This window comes from Oculina patagonica, chromosome 9 (assembly GCF_052425735.1).
Source record: "Oculina patagonica isolate OP01 chromosome 9, crgOcupat, whole genome shotgun sequence".
Taxonomy (NCBI): domain Eukaryota; kingdom Metazoa; phylum Cnidaria; class Anthozoa; order Scleractinia; family Oculinidae; genus Oculina; species Oculina patagonica.
Genome location: NC_135766.1, coordinates 23,625,052 through 23,648,201, shown reverse-complemented (window position 1 = coordinate 23,648,201; position 23,150 = coordinate 23,625,052). Strand labels below are relative to the sequence as shown.

The 23,150-nt window shown below is 38.7% G+C and overlaps 1 protein-coding gene and 1 long non-coding RNA gene across 3 annotated transcripts in view; both read left to right on the top strand.

The window, feature by feature from the left end:
- The window catches only part of LOC144666879 (vacuolar protein sorting-associated protein 11 homolog), a 53,719-nt gene that overhangs the window by 15,744 nt on the left and 14,825 nt on the right, over nucleotides 1-23,150 (top strand). For both annotated transcript variants that reach the window (XM_078528302.1, XM_078528301.1), the window contains exons 10-22: nucleotides 8,949-9,038; nucleotides 9,833-9,884; nucleotides 10,710-10,794; nucleotides 11,417-11,481; nucleotides 11,898-11,977; nucleotides 12,716-12,795; nucleotides 13,777-13,848; nucleotides 13,921-13,999; nucleotides 14,608-14,652; nucleotides 15,312-15,413; nucleotides 15,887-15,928; nucleotides 16,750-16,817; nucleotides 17,367-17,445. In XM_078528302.1, the coding sequence (XP_078384428.1) occupies nucleotides 8,949-9,038; nucleotides 9,833-9,884; nucleotides 10,710-10,794; nucleotides 11,417-11,481; nucleotides 11,898-11,977; nucleotides 12,716-12,795; nucleotides 13,777-13,848; nucleotides 13,921-13,999; nucleotides 14,608-14,652; nucleotides 15,312-15,413; nucleotides 15,887-15,928; nucleotides 16,750-16,817; nucleotides 17,367-17,445 (939 nt within the window). The remainder of the gene's footprint in view (nucleotides 1-8,948; nucleotides 9,039-9,832; nucleotides 9,885-10,709; nucleotides 10,795-11,416; nucleotides 11,482-11,897; nucleotides 11,978-12,715; nucleotides 12,796-13,776; nucleotides 13,849-13,920; nucleotides 14,000-14,607; nucleotides 14,653-15,311; nucleotides 15,414-15,886; nucleotides 15,929-16,749; nucleotides 16,818-17,366; nucleotides 17,446-23,150) is intronic.
- LOC144666916 (uncharacterized) lies at nucleotides 1,309-4,271 on the top strand. The gene is made up of 2 exons (XR_013573248.1): nucleotides 1,309-1,534; nucleotides 4,145-4,271. It is a non-coding gene; the product is annotated as an uncharacterized LOC144666916 (long non-coding RNA).

Here is a 23,150-nt window from a genome sequence, read left to right as displayed (position 1 = left end):
AATGGACCCATGAAATTTCCATTAAAAATGCCATGAAAATCCCCTTAAAAACTCCCGTTTAATGGGCATGAAATTTCCAGTCTGAAAAGAAAAGTCATTAAAAATCCATGAAAATGCCATTAATTAATTTCATGAGATTTTCATGGTTTAGAAAGCAAAGCCATGAAACTCACTACCAGATTTTCATGGTGTGAAAATTCATGGGAATTCAATGGGATACAAAATTCATGGCCCATTAAAAACCCCTGATCGGGGAGTTTTTCATGGCCCATGAAAATTTTCCCACTACTTTCATGGCCTTTTCACAGCATTATTATGGCCCATGAAATCCGGCCCTCCGTTACTTTCATGGGGTGAATAATCACTGCTGCACCCCATGAATATGCCATCAATATATAGTCCATAAACAATAAAATTATACAAAGAAACATACCAAAGTTCTCTAAAGTCAGTCAGATATTGTTTCACAAGTTACATTCATTTTCTCATTGAAATGTTTAATGTTTAACAACAAAGTATTATTTCTATAACAATAACACAAAAAATAAACTTGCATTGCAATTAAAAGCTCAGCTCATACCAAATGTGTCAAACATGAAAAGAAAGGGTTTCTAAACAGACGTAATTCACAAATATTCTACAGATTCATATAAAGAAAAAAAAAATCATAACCTTGTTTTAACATAACATTCTTTACACTTAGCGTTCATTGAGTAACTCTGTTTTTTCAAGCTATCCTGCTTTCATTGGAAGTTCAAAAGCTGTAATAAAATACAAAGCAACATACAAGGTCGGTAATAATCTTACTTTTAAGTCTTTAGAAAAGCGCATCACCAGTGATTGTGTATACGAATTTCGTAAGTTACAAGTGTTCAAAACATTCAAGGAGCAGTACCTTTCTTTTAGTTTTTCAGCTGAATAAATATATCAAAAAATCAGTGCTGATATAAGCTTAAAGTTTGTTTTACAAATGTAAGCTTAAGTCGACGATCAACTTCAGTTACGTAATTAAGTGCTCGATCGCTGGGTAGGATTTGATGGTCTTCTTCTTGAACTACACTAATACTTACTTGCCCGTAGTTGCTTTCCATTCTCTGAAACATTTACGATCCTTACTTGATCTTTTACGTACAATTTTGAAGGGAATCTCATGATAAATACAACTAAGAGACAGTCTAGATCGATTCAACATTACCGCCAGAAAAAAACGACTTTTGGAATGACAATCCGCTGGTCAAAAGTACCATTTTAACATAATTCCCAAAGCATCATGGGATGGATTCAACATGGCGGAGTGTTGCTGTACTCTATTTTCAGAAGAGAAACACAGTGTTTTACTTAGTTTATAATACGCTTGTACTATAAAGCTGGACATGTAGCCACAAATCAAGATGCCCTTGGTTATTCCAATCAGTTCAAATTCTGAAAGGTTGAAAAGTTTGGATTTTCGTTGGCAAGACAATGATCAACCAAGAACATGCGGTGCTGCAGTCCACACAACTTTTACAGGCCAATCCCTGCAGTTTTTCAGCAGGTAAACAGAAATCTTTGCGCCTTAAATTATAAAATTTGTTAAACCTATTGATGCTAGAAACGATTTTAAGCGTTAAATTAACATCAAAGGCTAGGATGGTGAGTTTCTTGTACTAGATCAGACACTCGCAAAGAAGCAATGCTGCAAATCCAAATGGTGAAATCTTATAGCTGTAACAGCCGCATTTTACACTATTTTACACTAAGGTAACAGGTGGTGGACAAAACACTGACCCCCAGTCCATGGACTACCCCCATGGACTACCCAAATGGACTACCTAAAATGGACTACCCCTAAAAAAATGGACTACCCCTTAAAGTACTATTCCGAGTGTGTACTACTTACTGAGCTGTTGTTATACGCACATAATTTGCACTTACTTCGGTTACTTTCGACAACTTTAGCCGCCATTTTGAATAAATTACACTATACATCTGCTGACCTCAAAAAGCGAAGACTCATGCTCAGGTCGCGCAGAGCTAGCTCCAGTTAGTAAAAAACATGGACTACGGACTGAGGTATAAAATGCGGACTCAATCTGCGGACTAGGTAAAAAATACGGACTACGGTACAAAATGCGGACTAACCATGCAAACTGCTTACAAACGTGACTTGATGGTAAAAGAGGAGCAAGGCTGTAAACATAAAAGTTGACTTACCGGTACCTCGACAAAGTTATCCTTTTTCCTGCTGAAAGCCTGCTCGTATGTTACGGCAAAGTACTGTCACTACACCAATTGTGAGGAACTTTAAAATTTGTTTTTCTTTCTGTTGCATAAGTCTTCCATTCTTGGAGTTGCAGTGGAGTCTCGAACCAACATGTTCACTCTGGCTCAAAATGTTGTTGATTTCATTACAGTCGAATCTCTATAACTCGAACCTCCTGCTAAACTCGAACTTTCTCCGAATACCCTCCACTGGTGATTTTTTTACTAATATTACCCTCGCTAACTCGGACTCCCGATATCTCGAACCTCTTTCGATTTCGAGTTATCGGGATTCAACTGTATCTGGCCTCCAGCAGCAGGCACATGAGAACTTGACAAACGTGACCCTAATTTACATGACAATAAAAACCGGGTCAGACATATTTCCCGGTACGTTTCTCTCCTGCCAGTAGAATTTCTTTAGCCTCTTCAGTACTCAAAATTTCTTGCCTCTTTTTTGCTATTATGCCAGGCGTAGTCAATCGATAAACCGATAATCGATAACAATCAATAGCAATCGATATCAATCGAAGATTGATATCGATTTCCGATACCACTCGATAGGAATCGATAAAGAAAAAAAGTTGTGAGTTCGATTGACATCGGAAATCGATAAGGATTGGTTAATCGATTGTTATTGGTTGTTATCGATTTTTATCGGAAGTTATTTATGTCAATTCTTACATGTTAAACATGGACACGATGTTGTTTTATGGTTCTATTGAGTCCTTCAATCGTGGATATGTAATGCAATTACCAGCGCGATTCAAAATAAGAAGAAGAAGTTGCGGCCAAAGTAGCGGTGCGCAACCCTCTAGTCTCGCTATAACAACGTCATAATACATTGTACATGTATAAAGAAAAAAGATGGAATCGTTCGGGAGGGCTACAATGTCCGTGCATATATAGGATCGAGTTGAACTTTCACCCATGCAAGAATGCCATAATGGAGATGCAATCGACAGCGCTCTAAGGGCTGCCTGGTTTGAATGGACTAGTCAAAATATTTTAAAACCCCAAAACACGAGAATCTTGATGAATATTCTGCCTCGACCCCAGACAGGACTAGATGCTGAATTAATAAAATGTTTCATCATTTGAACGCCGGTCTCGTATTGTTACTAAATAGTAACGCGATCTTTAGAATATGTTTTAAACGAATACACCTCCAGAGGCTCCTTGGGTTTAGTAGTGATTGTCATTGTTATCGATCACTGTCGATTATTATCGATTTTCTCAATCGATAACAATCAATAATAATTTTTTCTGTGAGTTCGATTGTTATCGATTACTGATTTTAATCGATATCAATCGGTGATTGATATCGATAGATATCGATTGTATCGATTGATTTCCGATATCGATTTCTATCGATTGACTATGCCTGGATTATGGGAGTGTTGAAATAAGCAAATGGCGAACGTGAAAACAAACCGTCTGTTCATTTATTTCGTGTAGCGAAAATAAGCAAATTTCTGCAATGTGTCTGTCGTGTGAAACCAGACGATAATCCACTCAACATTCGAGTTTTGAACCGTGGTTTAGAATGGAGCTGCCGTTTTAACAATAGATTGATTGCTTGATTTGAGTCTATGCTTTCATGATCAGCGGATGTTCATTTAGTATAATATATTCAAAATGGCGGCTAGAGGGATACGTACGGCTTGAAAAAAAAAACAAGGTAAGACGTAAGTGCAAATGATGTCCGTATAACAACAGCTCAGTAAGTGGTACACACTCGGAATAGTACTTTAAGGGGTAGTCCATTTTTTAGGGGTAGTCCATTTTAGGTAGTCCATTTGGGTAGTCCATGGGGGTAGTCCATGGACTGGGGGTCAGTGTTTTGTCCACCACCAAGGTAACAAACTTCCGAAATCGATTATCTTTATCTTTTTAATTTCAGGACGAAGGCAGTGCTCATGGGCAATATAAGAGAGAATGTCAACATAACAGGATAAGACTGTTTTGCCACTTAATAGATTCCAAAACTAAATAAACTTGTGTGATTTTATTAAACTAGTTGTACACAAGGCTAAATGGTGTCATTTGGCATTATTTTACACAAATGCAGGTTGTTCAGAACAGCAAAAATATGTATATTTTCAATAGAATACAAACAAAGCTCATCGATTCAAACTTATGTAAGCCAAGATACCGCTCAGCTGTTGTAGTTTTCTTAATAAAAATTTATTGATGACCCATAATTCATGAAGGCGTTAAGAATATTTCATGGTGTCATGTCTTAATTATAAGCAATACTTTCATGGAAATTTATGATCCATGAAATTCATAACTCCAAAAGAATATATGCTTTTACATGGGTCATGAAATTGTAAGTTTAAATTTCATGGAAATTTCATGCCCCATAAAAATCAGTCTTTAATTTGGTGTGTTCTACAGGTCACTTCAGATTTCATAGAAATTTCATATGAATATAGCTCATAGTGTTGGTCAGATGGTCAATCAGCATTTCAAGAGAACAGATTTTTTGGATAATTTGTGAATTGAAACTTGTTTCCAGTTGACATATGGTCACAATAGTGAAATTTTGCTCACCACTAAAAGTAGCAAATTAAATACGCAAGTTTCCTCTTAATATGTTGTTTCTTACCATTATTTTTGTGTCCAAAGATTCTTGGATAACTCATGAGAATATTACTAATGTTTGTATGCATGCCCCATAAATAACTTTCATATGACAGGTGTACATGTGACCCATTGCAAGAAAATATACGATTCAAAATCTACAGAATATTAAGAGCTTTTCATGGGTCATGAAATGTATATGTTTACATTTCATTGAAATTTCATGGCCATGAAAACCAACTTTCGTCTATTACCAATTTTCATGGCCATGAAAGTTTTTTCATGGGTTGTGAATTTCATTTATTTTGATTTCATGGCTTTTTCATGCCCATGAAATCTGACTTAGGAATTTTCAACATTTTTCATGGCCATGAAATCTTTTTTCATGGGTCATGAAAAATACTACTTCATATTTCACGGAAAATTCATGGGCTCAGAAACACCATGAAATTGACAATCTCCATTTTCATGACCATGAAAATGGGTTCATGGGGTTTCCACGAGATATTCATGGGTTTTTCATTGAACTAAGATTGGTAGTGGGTTCTACGGCTCTACGTTTTCATTCTAAACTCTACGCTTCTACACACTAACGTTTTCATTCTAAACTCTACGGCTCTACGGTTCTACGGCTCTACGTTTTCATTCTAAACTCTACGCTTCTACACACTAACGTTTTCATTCTAAACTCTACGGTTATACGGCTCTCTGTTTTCATTCTAAACTCTACGGTTCTACGTTTTCATTCAAAACACCACAGTTCTACAGCTGTACGTTTTTATTCTAAACTCTACGGTTCTACGGCTCTACGTTTTCATTCTAAACTCTACGCTTCTACGGCTCTACATGCATTTTCATTCTAAACTGTACACTTCTACGACTCAACGTTTTTATTCTAAACTGTACACTTCTACGGCTCTATTTTTCCATTCTAAACTCTACGCTTCTACAGCCCAACCTTTTCATTTTAAACTGCACACTTCTACGGCTTTACGTTTTCATTCTAAACTTGACGCTTCTACGGCTCTACGTTTTCATTCTTAATTCGAGGCTTCTACCACTGCTCCATTTTCATTTTAAACTGTGCGGTTTTGCAACTTTAAGTTTTCATTGTAAACGCCACGCGTCTACAGCTCTATAATTGCAAACTTAACGGTACCCTTCTACAGGTCTTCTTTTTTATTCTAAACTCTACGCTTCTACGGCCCTATGTTCTTATTCCGTACTATTCCAACCTGTATGCTTCTATGGGTCTACATTTTCATTTTAACTCGACACGTCTACGGGTCTACATTTTAATTCTTAACTAGAGCTACGCTTCTATAACTCTACGTTTACATTCTATTATTCCTTGTGTAATACAAATGAAAATTAATTTTGCCCGTTCTCAAACCTTGTGTTTATTGCCAAATAACTTCGTTTTATCGTCAATTTAAAATGAAGTGCTGTAAAAGCGTGCAGTTTAGAATGAAAACATAGACTTGTAGAAGTGTACAATTTAGAATAAAAACGTAGACCCGCAGAAGCTACAGTTTAGAATAAGAACGTAGTCTCGTAGAAGCGCACAGTTTAGAATAAAAACGACTTGAACCGCAGAAGCATACCGTTTACAATAAAAAAGTAGACTCGTAGAAGCATATACTTAAGATTAAAAACGTAGAGCCTTAGAAGCGTACAATTAAAAAGTAAAACGTAGGACGTAAAAGCGTACAGTTTAGAATGAGAACGTAGAGCTGTACAACGTTGTATAATAATAAGCGTACCGTTTATAGCCGTAGAAGCGTATAGAAAATGAACACGCAGGTTTGTTGAAGTGTCCTTTACGCTGTGTACTTCATACTCGACGCTTCTACAGCTCTATGCTTTCAAGAGTCGTAGAAGCGTAGAGTTTAGAATGAACACTGACGTACAGAAGTAGGCTTGTAGAAGTGTACTATACGCTATGTACTTAACTCTACCCTTCTACGGCTCTACGTTTTCAGTTCATTCTAAACTCTACGGTTCTACGGCTCTACGTTTTCATTCTAAACTCTACGCTTGTACGGCTCTACATTCTCATTTTAAAATCTACGCTTCTACGGCTCTACATTTTCATTCTAAACTCTACGCTTGTACGGCTCTACGTTTCATTTTTAACTCTTATTTTAAACTCGCATGATTTCCAGAGCTATCCACTTATGGATTAGGAATCATGGAATGTGTAGAAGCGTACAGCTCTACAGAAATTTCTACGCCTATTTGGACCTCATAAAACGGGCGCCACTTGCAGGAACTAACCAATCACAGGTTGTATATCGCACGTAAACGTGCGACACCAAGTGCAAAAGAATTTTAGCATAACTAATTACTCTGAATACCAGCGGAAAATACATTTTAAGTAACTACGTTGTAAATTCTTTTTACTTACATTTTTACATATTTTTACTTCGTTAATATTTCTCACACATTTTTGTGTTTTGCTGCAGCCGCAATGGCTGCAAGCAAAACACATTGAGAGCTGAAGTTTGTGCCGTAAGGACCGTAAGGTGTAAGGTGTAAGTGCCGTAACAGAGGAGAAATCTGAACTACCGATGTCAATCAAATCCATGAACAAACAAAATCGAAACCAATGAACCGTAGCGCTGATCGCATTCGAAGTTACGGGCCAAAGTATTCGAACGCAAACCACGTTGGACACGTTGGAAAACAGAAAACCGATTTAAAAGTATATCGCATTGGGAAAGAAAACAAACTGTGGCGCGACCACTCCAGTTTTATGAGAAAATTATTCTGCAGTTTTCATCATTTACGAAAAGAGCGAAGACTTGGAACCTCGCCGAAGGTCATAAATATTTTCTCCAAAGGACCGGTTAGTGCACAGTTTGTAAACTTTCGCTTTGAAAATAAACTTACCCTCACCTTGTCTACACTGTCTACAGCATACTAGTACTGTATTAACTCTGAACTTCATATTTTAAAATAAAATGTATGAACGTGTAACTTGTCACGCAAAGACAGCTGGAAAGGAATATACCATGCTGGTAGGCTGCACCGCTAATTGTAGCTGTATTCGAGCTATATAAAAGACAGCTAGAAACGAATTAATACTAGTAACATCACAATGGGAAAGAAACTTATTCAGTGGTTCACACCGTCGAAAACAAAGAAATATTAAAGGAAGTTCTCATTCACCAGATTCACTGCATCAGATGCAACATTCGTCAGTTCGTGTTTAAATGCGTGGCGACCAGTTTGTTTACTAGTTATTAAAAAATAATACGGTCTTCATTTAATAAACAGTTCATCCTTAAATTTCAGCTTTTCTACGACTGACAGGTAGGTACTATAGTATAAGCCCCGCTAAAATAGCTGGAAAGGGAAAGTTTTTTGAAAAATGAATTTTTGACTGCCAGACGCGCTGGCGCCACATGTTTATTTTGTGAAGATTAATTAAACGCCGTGAAAAATAGAATTTGATGTCCAGCGAGCCACTGCATCTTCGGCTACGCAGTCCTCAGTGAATCCTCCAACTTCACAAATTTCTAAAACTTTAAGAAAACGAACTTTCGCAGAATCAAAAATTGGTCCTTATCGATCTTCCGATCTTGTTGTGAAGACACTGAAATTCGACGAGTGTTCATGCGTGAAGGGATGACTGACGAATGATAATAATTATTTGTAAACTTTCGCTTTCAAAATGAACTTTGCGTTACGTTCAACGCCGTCTTTCTGTTGTTGTACGCCGGTGCGCGTGCGATTATTTATAATTTCTGAATTTTGATCAGTAAAATTATCAGGATTGAATTAACACAAAGTGACTACAATATAGTGCAATTATTAACCTGCACACAAGTGACAGACAATAAAAGACGTTGGATTTCAATCTCGACTCACTTGTCTTTCATCAACATGTTCCCTAAGACTTTGCTCTAGCAGCAAAACACATGGACCCATTGGGGCCCTATTTTTAGCTCTTTGTAGCCATATATATATCTATGCAAATTTTATTTCTTACACAGCTTGATAATGACCGAAGATCGGTCGAAACGTCGCTTATTTTTACCGTTAATTTTTATTGTGAAATGTTTTAAAAAACCCTCATTGAAATGTTATTATAATAATTATGGAATAAATTCTTTTAGGAAGTGTTAGATGCTCATGGCTGTGAGCTTCGATGCTCTGTTATGAGTGATGCTTCACAAGAAAACCAGTTTATTGTGGCTCGGAAAGAGGTCAGTCTCATGTCAGTCTGTAATGTGGATCCTTTTGATCATTGCTTCCAAACTGTTCATTGATAATTTACCTTATTGTTACGGTACTTATTTTCGCGTAAACTTAATTTCGCGAAAATGCAACAGGCATATTTCGCAGGACTTAAATTTCGCAATTTGGCCAAAAAGGTATGATTAATAAAGGAACTAGATTTCGCGAAAATTGTCAAAATACTGGTCTACATTAACAAACAGTAAGTCTCAAAATTGGCACAACTGATTTAAATTTTCCACAGCAATTATTTCCAATAACACTGGTAAAACAAAACCACATAACGAAATGAAACTTAAATCAGTTTGACGTGTTCCTTTGTTAGAAAGTAGAGCTTTTTTGAAGACTGTACCAAGATAACTATGTTAGTAAACTGACGGCAACGTTGATTAGTCATAACGAATTAATATATTATCTACAAGGATACTTAAGTCGCCTCATTATTTTTCGCGAGAACGTTTTTTTGCAGGTCTTTATTTAGCGATTTTTTTAAAATCATGAAAATCGCGAAAATTAAGTCCCATGAAAATAAGTAACAATAAGGTAGTTTATGAAACAGGGACGGCGGAGCAGTTTTCCAGGTGGGGGGGCTGACTAGTGACTTTAAGTGGGAGGGCTTAAGAGACTCTTCTCTTAATAAGTTTTTATTTTTTCGGAAAAAGTGGGGGGGCTAAAGCCCCCCAGCCCCCCCGGCTCCGCCGTCCCTGTGAAATGATCCTTAAGTACATAGCCCAGGCTGACTTGTTTCTTCTTTACATTGCAGGCATTATACTTCTACCAAATTGATGGCAGAGGCCCTTGTTTAGCATTTGAAGGTACTGAAAAGTATATTAATGTTGACTGCAGCTTAAGGTATATAATTGTGTGTCAGAAAATGCTATGCTCTCCTTGTGGTGCTACTCTTTCTATAACAAAGTACTTTGTACTAAACGAATACAGTGCAGACAAGTCAACCTTAAATACTGAAACCCTCATGAACATTGCATGCATCGTTTGAGTTATGGTAGGATTCCTGTTGACTCCATGGTGCCAAGTTAAACAGAAAACTAATAAAATTAGACTTTGCGACTCTCGCTGTAATTAATGTAAGTATGCAAAAACTTGCACTGGGAGTTTTGGCATGAAACTCCTCATAACCAGGAAACAAATGTCCTAGCTGTTCTGCATTTTAAAATAGTTTTCAAAAGAGATATTTTGGTTATTTAATTTGTGAAATAATAATTGTTTTTAAAACAACCACCATCGATGTGGCCATGAAATAAAAATAAGTATCATGTTACAACATTTGCAAGAAAAACAAAAGTAGCTTGTTACAAAAAAAATTAAAATATTGTGTTACGGTTTTAACAAAAAGTGCTACTACTCCTGGGTATTGGTGTTTCAAAAACTAACTAAAATTTATTTTAAAGCAAATAAACATAAAAAAAAAACATAAATTAAACATCGATCTTTTAATTGATTGGCTTCATTGCATTCTGCCCTATCCTTTGAGTCTCTGAGCTCTCTGAGCAGGCAAAATTTGAAAGCCGCTTGCCTGAAGGGCAAGCTGGCATACAAGCTTTTTTTCAAGCTGTGGTTTTTTCTTAGGGAAACCAGCTTTATAAAAATTTTGATTGATCAGTTGTTGTGTGTTTTTGTAGGTGAGAAGCAGATGGTGACTTGGTGGCGTGGTTATCTTCTCGTCGTCAGTCAGGACAACAAACAGATTCAGAGGCCAGCAGTAGGGTAAGAAATTCGATTAAAATTCTTCTCTAATATCAAAAATTTCCTACATTTCTTTTGATTTTAGTTCTGGGCGGAGGGGGAGGGGGCCCTGCCCAAAAAGGGTGCCTTTTGGTCAGGCTGTAGGTATATAATTTTAGGGGTAGGGATTTCACAATTTGGATTATAGAAAAGATTGGGGAAAACTGTCAATATTGGTAGTTAAAAGGACATTGCTTTCAGTATATCTTGAACAGATTCTTTGAACAATCAATTTGTTAAGGTATTTGAAAGGAGTTATGAGTGAAAAGGTGGAAAATGAATGCATCAAAGGGGCTTTGTCACAGATTTTACCAGATTTTTGAACTGCCAAAAAATATATTTTATTTTGTGTCGCATGGAACCTAAAAATAATAGTCCATTTTTATTAAAAACTGCTTTATTAGAGTACTGAAACTGTTAACAAAAGTCTTTGGCAGCAGATGGCTCGGATGATAATGGATTGCAACCTGAAAAATTCAGGCTTATCTTTTCAAGTTGTCCCACATGTCTCCAAAAAGTCGATATTTTATTACATAGCCGTAGCTTGATTTCTTTCCGCAAAATTTATGTCTTAAAAAATTGATGTTCCACAATTTGATTGCAGGGGAAGTTCTCAACCACGAAACGTTAACGTTGTTACTGTTTATGATATTCAAAACAAGTTTATTGGTAAGAATTTAGTTATTATTATTAATAATAAAAAATAATAAGTAATAGTAATTAGACTGAGTGGAGTATAGTTCAGGGAGTATGTTCACTTTCTCATACCGGGTTGGGTCGACCTTCTGTGGGAAGTCGTTTCGTTGGTTGCACAAAGGAAGCAAGAACATTCAATCGCATGATGGGGGGCGTGGTGTCCTCGTTCAATTTGGCAACTTCATTGGATCCTGTATGGACACCACGTCGGGGGGCGCGCGCAGATCAAAACGGGAATTTTGTTATAGATACGATTATAATTATAATATTTTTTATTTAATATAAAAACTATAACTTTATTATACTGTCGGAGACATTTTAACAAAATCAATGTCAGTACCTTACTTTATGACAGGCTAAACAAACAGATTCCTTTTTTTTTATTGCAGCATTTACTGGGACTTTTCAGGGTGTAATTGATGTAATATGTGAATGGGGCAGCTTATTTGTAATCACAATGGAAAATAAGGTGAGTCAAATTTAATTATCAATGATGTTTTTTCACCTTCTTTCTTGCGATATTTCTTTCTCTTACAGCACGGGACAGCTAGTATAATGAATGGAGGCAATGAGTAATTGTCTTTTGCTATGTAGAAAAAACCCAAAAACATCTAACATGGTACCGGAGACGATTTTTTGCGCAACTTTTGACTCGGCAACACGTTGCGAGTTTTTGAACTCAAGTCAAAAACTCGCAACGCAAGATGACGAATATTTAGAAAGTTGACTCGTGTAACAGGGTCGCCGTCGATTTTTTGCGCAACACCTTCCCAGAATTCTGTTCAACATGGCCTGGACGCGCGCGCGAAATGTTGCGAGTTGGCGTTGCGCTAAAAATCGTCTCGTGTAACATGCATGTTGCCAAGTAGATTTTGTACGGTGTTGCGCGAAAAGTTGACTCGTTTAACATACCACAAAAAGTTGACGCGAGTGTTGCGCGAAAAATCAAAATTTATTTTGTACTCTTAAGACTTATAGTTGATGTGATGTCTTAAACGATGTTATCAACTTAATAAATGTAGATGTAGATGTAGATCACCTTTACTCTTTACAAGACAGACAGTGTCCATCTTAGAGAAAATTGACTGACTGTGTATAAATTTCTGTAACAGTAGTGTTTTAGCACATTTGTTTTGCCAATCATGTCAAGGTGCCACATTAATTACCAGTAGATTTTAATCACATCTTTCAAATTTTTCCATTTCAGATTTTTCAGTTGGAAGAGAAGGATACACAGACAAAATTAGAAATTCTTTTCAAGAAAAATCTCTATGCAATGGCAATCAGGTATAATTTGTGGACATGAAATTTCTAATACAGGGATTTCAAAATGTTTTGGAGTAGGTGTCTGATGGCTATGGCCAAAGTAACCGGCAACATATAATCAAGTAGCTGGTGGAACTCCGGCGGGTGCCAGCTTGTTTTGAAAACCCTGCTAATACATTGTGTATTTGAATAGTTAGGCCTTGTTTTCAAAAGGCTGGCTGGTTACATATAAGAGACCAATATACAGAAGGTGACAACTGATGTCATGAAACACATTAAACACCTGGTTATTAATATCTTAGACTGTTCTCAGTCCCCTATTTTTCCGTGAAGTCGAGGTCGCGTTAGTCCACGGCCCCTCTTGGTTTACGCGCGGCGACTGGGGGGTGCACCCCATGGTTCCCCATTTTTTCCCTCGCACCGATGACGGCCCGTCGGACGCGATCCATTTCTACGACTTCACGGAAAATGGGGACTGTGAACAGTCTATTAATATCTTCATGTACAGTATGCTTAATCGCCATTCCAAAAATTACTTGGGGATCATTCCAGGGTTAGCGTGAAAAATCTGGGGATCATTTTGGGGTTGGGATCATTTCAGGGCCAATTTGGGGATCAGTTCGGGGTTGGAGATCATTTGGGGGCCAGGATCATTTCGGGGGCTGTACAGTACTTCCATTGTCACTTTGCGAAGTGATGATTGGATCTTTTGCTTTTCTGGCAATAAAGTGAAGTTTCTGCCACACCTTATGCTGTTTTATCCCCAACTCCTCCCAGGCAACATTTCCTGAGAGTGGCCAGCTAATAGGGGTTCAACTGTATTTTGGATGCTTCAAATTTAATTATCTTTTGTTTACAGACAGCAATGCGTTTTCTTGGAAGCGCTACATTCTATCCAGGATATTTATTCTGTCAATGAGCATGTACATTTTCCACAAGTCTATTTAACCTTGGGAACATCCCTGGTTTCTGTTCATGCTAACTCTTTCTTTCTTTTTCAAGTTTGGCAAAGAGTCAGCATTATTCTGATGGTTTGATTGACATATTTACACAATATGGAGATCACTTGTACAGGTAACAAATCTTTTAACTATATAACCACTTTTTTCAGTATAATGCTTACTGGTTATTATCATTTCTACTCAGCAAAGGGGATCACGATGGAGCAATAAAACAGTATATTAAAACCATTGGACACCTGGAACCATCTTATGTCATTCGCAAGGTACTGTGCTATGTGCTATTCTGACAGTGTTCATGTATATTCAATGAATCCTGATTCCTTGAACCTCCAAGAGAAACGAATTCAGGAGGATGAGATACCTAGGGGTAAAACGGCAGGGTTTGACTGAGAAAAGCAATAATTTCAAAGGGGAAATGACTTGAAACTTCGAGTCATTGGCAGGTTGAAGAGGTTTTGGAGGGTTCAAGAAATCAGCCACTGCACTGGCCATTCCATAAATTAATTAGCACTTTTGCTCGATTCCTACATAATCTTGGTATGTTTGTGACTTTGTGATCCTCGTAAAATGGTTCATAAATCACATGATAGAAAGACACTGCCGTATTAAAATTGTATGTACATGTATGTTGTGGTTTAAATTTATCTTTGGTTTAATTTTTTTAAAACTTGTTTTAGTTATATTTTTATCGTCTCAATTAATTATTCATCATCATAATCTGAAACAAAGGGAAATAAAAATCAAACTGGTTTGAAAACGTTTTAAAAAATCAAAGAGAAATTTGAACCACGTACACCTGTACAACATTGTGTGAGGACACTTTACAGTAAAAGACTAGTGTTTCCAAATAATTGCTTGTTGTTGTTTTCAGTTCTTGGATGCTCAGAGAATTCACAACCTTACAGCATATCTTCAGGTTAGTACAATTATTCAATTGTTGCAAATCAATAAGAGTTCTGAGATATTCAGAGTCTAAACTAAGGACTTCTGGCGAATGATAGACATGATGATATCTGAGGAATGTAAAGATGCTTGTCCTTGGGAGTAAATACCTGTGGGAGACTCCTGTATGAAAGGAACGGTGATGCCCATGTGAAAATGTGAATTAAGCCCCTAAAGGAGAGCAATTGGGGTGTGACTCAAGCTTTTTTCATTCCCTAAAAGATACCATTTTTCTTGCCTCGTCAATCTAGAATGCGTTTTAATTTCTTCAATGCAACCCTAAATGAGACCTTGGCGGCTAAAAATATTGGCTAGCCTTTCTTTTCTGAACACCCTAACTAAGACCAAAATCCGTAACTTACATCCCTTCATTGAGACTGCAAGCATCACTGACCCTTTTCCCCCTCCTCCACCTCCTGAACTAACCCAGAGTAAATACTGATAGTAACATAGCCTGCGTAGCTGGCGGCTTTGTTTGGTTTTAAAGCAAGCGGCTCCCCAAGCCCCTCGCAGCTTTGCCACTTGCTTGTGTGCACTTTAAACACCAACAAAACTGTCAGCTACGCAGGCTAACAGTAACATTTTAAAGATGATTTTTAAGCATCTTTTTTTTTTTTGGGTTTCTCTCACTAGGCTCTCCACAAACAGGGACTTGCCAATACCGATCATACCACTCTGCTTCTGAACTGTTACACCAAACTCAAAGATGTCTCCATGCTGGACGAGTTTATCATGGTATACTACTCAATATCAAAATATAAATTCTCTTTACTGATTACCTTAGATTTTGTTAATGTGAGTTCTGAGAATTTCATGTAACATCAAGACAATTATTGTTGATAATTTTCTTTATTCTCAATACCTGTCTGCTTAAAAATGTATTGATGTTGTTAGGAGAACTTATACGTAGATCGCTCTGGTGAAGTTAAAGTGGACAGTGTTTTATGTAACAAGAACTTTAGGGCTTAAAGGCCTGGCAAAACAAGGAAACATGGTTCCATGCCGTGCAGAAACACAAAATGTTTCTGCCGTGTAGCAGTTAAGGAAAAGAAAGGAAAGGAAACAGGGGAAACATGCGCGCTACGAGTGTTTTTGAAAACATGTTTCCTCGTTTTGCCAGAACTTTAGTTAGGTACTCTGTGGAGTTTTAAACTGGAATAAAGTAAACAATAATAACAATGTGTTTGTTGTTTTCATTTTTCTTTCAGACCGATAGAGAATTAAACTTTGATGTTGAAACTGCAATCAAGGTAGGTTTTTCTCTGAAATGTGTGCTGAAAGTAATTCACGTTTGCTTCGGTTTTTCTTTACTTTGCTTAGTGATTGGTTTAAAGAACTTGTGCCACTTTCTCAATCAATCAGAAGTAAAACGAAAACCAATCGCGACTTACACGTTTTCCCGCGCTTCACACCGGCTACATGTATTTGCTTCAAGTTTTGATTGGTTCACTGGATTGTCTGTGTCCTTTGTGATTGGCCAGAGTGATTAGTTTTGCTCTCTTTCGATAATCGCTCGATCAAATTGTGCTTAGTTTTGCAGAAATCAAGTTATAATGTAACATTCTTTTGATAATCATTATCCCATTGATCAATGGGATTAACAGCTACACACTGTATATAATAACTGAACTCCTCACTTCGTTGTGTCTTAATTCTGGTTACTATTAATAGCAACTTTCAAAAATTAACAAGACAGTGAAAGAATTTTAAAATAATGTCCTGAATGCTAGAAGGTCCAAATGTGTTCTATTAAACGCAGGTTCGTACAAGAAGCGATTTGATATTTCGTACTTTAGGCTAAAGATTTTCTCCCTGGCCAGGGTCATTGTGGTGTGTTCTTGCCTTGGGCAAGAAAGACACTTTTCTCTCACGGTACCTCTCTCCAACCAGGAGTCATGAATAGTCTCAAGATGAACTGTTAGGGCACCTGATAAAATGCTAGGGCGGGGGGAGGGGGGGAGTGGTTGAGTGGCTTGTGATGGTCGAACATCCCATCCAGGGGTAGTAGCAGTACTGTTAGTCACTTTATGTGGTAAACAATGAAGTTAAACCTTTATCTGTTCAACTGCAGGTTTGTCGCCAGGCTGGGTACTTTAAACATGCAGTGTACTTAGCAGAGAAATATGATCAGCATGACTTGTAAGTACTACTGACACACGAAATTAAAAAATGCTACTCATTTATTCATGTTTTCTTTCTTTTTTTGATTACTTTTATTAATAACTGTGGTTCTACCAAGGGAGGGCATGACTTTTCTCCAGCTTTCATGTACAAACATCCGTTGTCTTCACATTACTACCCCGGCTGATCAGTTTAGTGTAGATTGAATTTCCACTGAAGTCTCATGGCTTTTCTTTATTTATACTACACCGTATTTTCTTTAGCACATGCTCTCATCAATCCTCGTTAACCATCGCTTAGGTAAACAGCTAAAATATTTTTCTAGCTATGATAGCTTATTTAGAGATTCCCTGTTGTAAGTTGTTTGAAAAAAAAAAGCTACATTCTGGTTTAAATCATTGACGTTGGGATTCCCACGAATGCTGTAATTACCGAAGTGTTTTTCTACCGGAAAAAATCGCGGCCAAAACTGTTCTTGTACTTTGTACTCTTTCCTCTACTTGAAGCCTGAAGGATTGAAGCATTGTTCAATCTATCTCACAAACCTTGAAATGAATTTCGTCTTAGATATTTGAAGATTCAACTGGAAGATCTTAAGGATTACCAGAGAGCTTTGTCCTACATTGGAAAACTAGACTTTTACGAGGTACAGTTGAGATTATTCTAAACTTATAGCTCATACTTTTGTGACTGTTTATTTAGAAGAAGAAACACAAAAAAGGGGGTAGCGGCGGTTTTAAACAGAGTTGTTCACGCAGCTTGTGCAAAGGGCGAGAAAAATCACGTCAATCAATCGCCATTTTGTTGGCTTTCGCACCTGATTGGTGCAGACGACTGCAACATTGCAAATGAACGATTTATTCAATAAAACGTAAAACGCAACGTGTTCCACAATATTCATCTGCTCTTCGTCGAGCACACGTTTTCAACAACATATCATAAACTCATAACTAGGACTTAGTCCCCACGCGGTAAATACAAAATGCGCCTTGCATAAAATTAACATAACATTTCAGTTCGGAACATCCTCCCGCCCGATGCAGGGAGTGCATCAATACATGTAACTGTCAGCAAAGTTCAATAAAGTTCAACTCAAATGTTCAACAAGGTCTCATAAAGTTCAATTAAGTTCAGCAGCCAAGTCAGCATCACAGGTTTCAAACAGGTGTAACCGCTGCACTGGACGACGGGTAAGACTTCCAGATGAGGTACGCAGGGTAACGGACCGGATAAGACCATCGCGGCCTGTGTGGGTGTCTTCCACTCGTGCACGTGACCACTGACCCCGAGCTACACGATCCTCACTCACTAGGACCAAGTCACCTTTGCGGATTTCACGACCAATCTTATACCACTTCTTGAGAGGTGTGAGGGATTTCAGATAATCGGCATGCCAACGCTTCCAAAATCCATTTACAAGCTTCCGATGATACTGAAAACGTTTTGTGAGGGATCTTGACGTCTGTTCTGAAACATGAGTGTCTTTAGTCGGACACGCTTGAAGATTTCTGCCAATCAGAATCTGTGCAGGGGTAATCACACTGTAGTCATCAGGGTCTGCACCAAGGTAAGTAAGAGGACGACTGTTCAGCTGTGCTTCAATTTCAGTTAAAATAGTAGTTAACTGCTCAGCATCTAACATTGCTTTGGCAAATAGTTTCTTCAGTGGTGTTTTGACACTCTTTACAAGCCTCTCATAAAACCCACCCCACCATGGGGCTTTTTCCACAATGAACTTCCATTGAATCTTCTTTTCAGACAAAGCAGTTTGGGTCTGGTCTGATTCCAATACTCTCCAACATCGCTGTAGCTCCTTGTTAGCAGCCTTGAAAGTTTTTGCATTATCTGACCAAATAATGCTGCACATTCCTCTTCTATGAATCATGCGGCTCAGAGCAAGGAGAAATCGCTCAGTTGTCATATCAGATACCAACTCCAAGTGTACTGCACGGGTAACTGCACATGTAAATAAACAGATATAGACCTTTTCGCCACTGTCTTTCAAATACAAAGGACCAGCAAAGTCTAAACCCACGTTAGTGAACGGTGGTGCAGGCTGAATTCTGTCTTCGGGAAGTGGTGCCATCCGCTGACCAAAGGGCTTTGTTTGGTAGTGGCGACAAATAACACAGTTCCTTAGTGTCTGACGGACAGTCGATCGTCCCTTGATCAACCAAAATCTCGGCCGCAAAACTGACAAAGTGTGTTCAACTCCAGCATGGAGTTCACGGCGGTGAAAATCATCAATCAACAACCTAACAACAGGATGATTAGAAGGCAAGATAATAGGATGTTTCTCCTCTTCTGGTAACAGTGACTTATGAATTCTTCCTCCAACACGAAGAAAACGACTAGTCGGGCACATAAATGGGTTTAAATTGGCCAGGTTGCTGTCCTTCACTGGACCATGCTGTTTACTTGACGCAATTTCTTCAGGAAAACTTTCTTCTTGTACATGAGATATCAACCATTCTTCTGCATTTTGTATCTCTAAACCAGTTAAAGGGCTGTCAATTCTTTCCTCTTCTTTCACTCTTGAGTTGCTAACGAATCTTCTGATCCAAGCAACAGTTCTTAGCAAGCGACTATACTTGCTGAACCTTGTGAAATCAATAAATGGCTCTTTGGGTTGCACAACACAACTGACACTAGCTTTACTCTTCCTCTCTGGGTCAACAATTTTACTGGAAGGTTTTGACCTTAAATCCTCGGGCCAATCTTTTTCAGACTCTTGCAACCAAGAGGGTCCTTTCCACCACAATTGACTCTCTCTTAACTGACTTGCAGGTAAACCTCGGGTAGGTAGATCAGCTGGGTTCTGCGGTCCTGGACAATACCTCCAAACACTGGGATCCAACAACGACTGAATTTCAATAACGCGATTAGCAACAAATGGTTTCCACTGCGAGGCTGCTCCTCTGATCCAGTGTAACGTTGAAGAATTGTCTGTCCAACAAACAATGCGGCTAATGGGACAATCCATTGCACCTTTGACATAGGTACAAAGTCTAGCAGTAATAACAGCAGCCATCAACTCTAAGCGGGGAAGGGTAATCTTTCTTACAGGAGCCACTCGGGTCTTGGACATTACAAGACTGGTAGATACCTTTCCATCTTCACCAACAACTCTCAGATAAACTGCAGAGGCATAAGCAACTTCTGACGCATCACCAAATGCGTGCAGCTCCACTTTAGGGTTCTGACTTAATGGCAAATCAGTGTAACATCTCGGAATTTGAAGGTGTTCAAGTTCAGAAAGCTCTAGAACCCACTGATTCCATTTCAATGAGACTTCCATGGGAATTTCCTCATCCCATCCAACACCCTTGGTCCACAAGCTTTGAAGAATTAATTTTGACCTCACTAAAAAGGGTGCGATTAAACCAATCGGATCAAATATCTTTGCTGCTAAGGACGCCACCATTCTTTTAGTGTACGCTGTCTTTGATCTTGACTTAACAATGTCCAAATCAATTGCAAAGACAAGGCTGTCAGTGCGCGTATTCCACTTTAATCCTAATGCTTTCGTGATTGGATGTGTTTCTGCTAGACCACTTTCTAGGCTGACAAGACTAACTGCTGCTCTGTCCCTCTCTGGTATGGCCTCCATAAGCTCAGAGGAATTGCTTGACCATTTTGTCAAATTAAAAGCAGCTTTCTGCATAAGCTCAGTAGCACTTTGCTGTAATTTCAGTGTTTCCTGAACATTGTCTCTCCCTGAAGCAAAGTCATCAACATAAGTGTTCCTCAAGATTTCACTTGATGCAACAGGGAATGTTTCTTTGCAACTTTTCACATGCTCTTGAATAGTGCCAATGGCAAGAAACGGACTGGAAACAACTCCAAATGTGACCCTGGTCATTCTGTAAATCTTAGGCGTGGCCTGGGGGTCCAAATCTCTCCACAGATACCGGTGCGAATCTCTGTCTTCTTCTTTTAACCGAATCTGCAAGAACATCTTCTCTATGTCACCCATGATACCAACAACATTCTTTCGAAAACGCAGAAGAATTCCGACCAAATCCGGTTGTAACGCTGGGCCTGGCTCTAAGCAGCTGTTCAGAGAGACACCATTACTATCTTTCGCTGATGCATCAAACACGACTCTTGTCTTGGTTGTCTGCTTGTCTTCTCTGATGATCGCGTGATGAGGGAGATAGAACACAGGACGCCCATCTGTCGGTGTAATTTCATCACAAGGTACTTCTTCAGCAACACCATTCTCAACATACTTGTTAATCGCTTCTCTGTATGACACAGCTTTCATTGGCTCATGAAGCAGCTTCTTTTCTAGATTGTACAACCTTCTTTCCGCTTGCCGGTAATTATCTTTCAATGAAACACGATCTTCCTTCCATGGTAAGGATACTTCATAGCGACCATCGTTGTACGTAAGTGTCTCTTTAAACTTCTTCAAAACCACATCTTCAGCATGAGTAGTAGAAATTGAACTTTCAGCAGGTCTAACACCAATGGACTCCAAATCCCAGAACTTTTGAAGTGTTTCATTCAATCGTTCCTCAACACTAATTTGAACATTCATAGACACAGTGCATTCTTGGTCATGACCACCTGTTGGTCCACAGAAGACCCAACCCAAAGTTGTGCGAACTGCAACTGGCTCACTGGAACCCCCTCTTACAATGTCTCTTGTCACAAAGGAATAATAGAAATCCAAGCCAATAAGCACATCAATCTCCTGTTCCTCTCTAGGGAATTCTTCAGGAAATACTATGTTTCGAAGGTGAGACCATCTTGATGGATGAATATCCACAGCTTCAGCTGGCCGGCATATTACTGGTGCAGTAAGTGCCTCAATACCTTGAGGCTGTCCTGATTTGTCAATAGGTGCCACAGTTAACGCAATTCTCTTCCGCAAAGTGCTCTTGGTGGCCTCTCCACCAAATCCAGAAACAGCAATTTTAACACTCTTTCCATCAAGACCAAGCTCATCAATTACACTCTGCCGAACAAATGATGTCTGAGAACCAGGATCAAAGAAACATCTCACAACTTTTGAACAACCATTTGATCCACACAAAATAGCTGGCACGGTCTGCAGAATCACCTTTCCACCTGAGCTCACTGCAACAGAATTTGCCACAACTGGGGACGACACAGCAGGACCTGACGACGAGGGTGGTAATTCAGGGGGTGATTCCACTTTGACTTCTTCCAAGAGAGGACGAGCTGAATCCTGATGCAGGAGACTGTGATGTCTGCCTTGGCAATGCTTGCATGGAGGTTTCTGGCACACTTCAGCTCTATGACCAGATTCAAGACATCGGAAACACAGGCCTTTAGACGTTGCTTTTCTGAATCTTTCTTTCACAGGCAATGACAGAAAAGTGACACATGACTTCAAACCATGGTTTTTGTAGCAAATGACACACTTGCTCTCTTGCGTTGCCGCACACAATGCAAAGGTGGATGATTTTTGTGACCGGTAAAACTTGAAACGACCTTCACGATTTCCAGGATTCTCCTTTGACGAAGCTTTCGAATCAAGAGAAGGAGGCTGTGAAGACTCTTTAGCTCTTATCAATTGTTCCAAGAAAGCAAACAGTGTTTTCACTTCCACACAGTCCTGTTTAGCTTTCTCCTCATCAAGCTCTAATTCCCATTTTTCCACAACTTCTTTTGGCAGCTTGTCGACTATTAGAGGCACAAGAACTGGAGCCAAAATTTCAGAATTAAACTTTTCACCCATGGACTCAACAGAGCGAACGTGACCTATCACTTCATCATAGAATTTACGCAGGGAGGTTGCATCATCAGAGGTCAAACGTGGCAAATGAATCAAGGATCTTACATGTGCATCAAGTATTAACCTTGCATGCCCGAATCTTTCTTTCAGGATTTCCAAAACTGGCTTGTAATTCGCTTGTACCACTGCAAAACCTTTCACCGCTTCAGCAGCCGAACCCTTTAGCGATCTCATCAAATACTCTAATTTTTGGACATCTGCCAACGACGGATTGTCAACTACCGAAACTTTTATCGACTGAAAATAGGGTTGCCAGTTCAAAACATTTCCGTCAAAGGTTGGTAGATTGATCTTGGGTAGCTTAACTTGTACTTGAGAGGACGACTGGGATGCGGGTGGATTGCTTCCTAACAATTGCACTTCGGGAACATGTTTACTCGCCAAATAACTTGTCATTTTCGCCATGCTTTCAATTACACGCGCTTCGTAGTCATTGTGACTCGCACATTCCGTATCGATCTCTTCATCCTCTAACATTGTGCACATTGTGGCTTGCACTTCCTGCAAGTCATTCCACTTACTAGCGACGTTATCTTTCAACACTTGAACTCGTGCATTATTATCTTGTTGTGACAAGGCTTCGT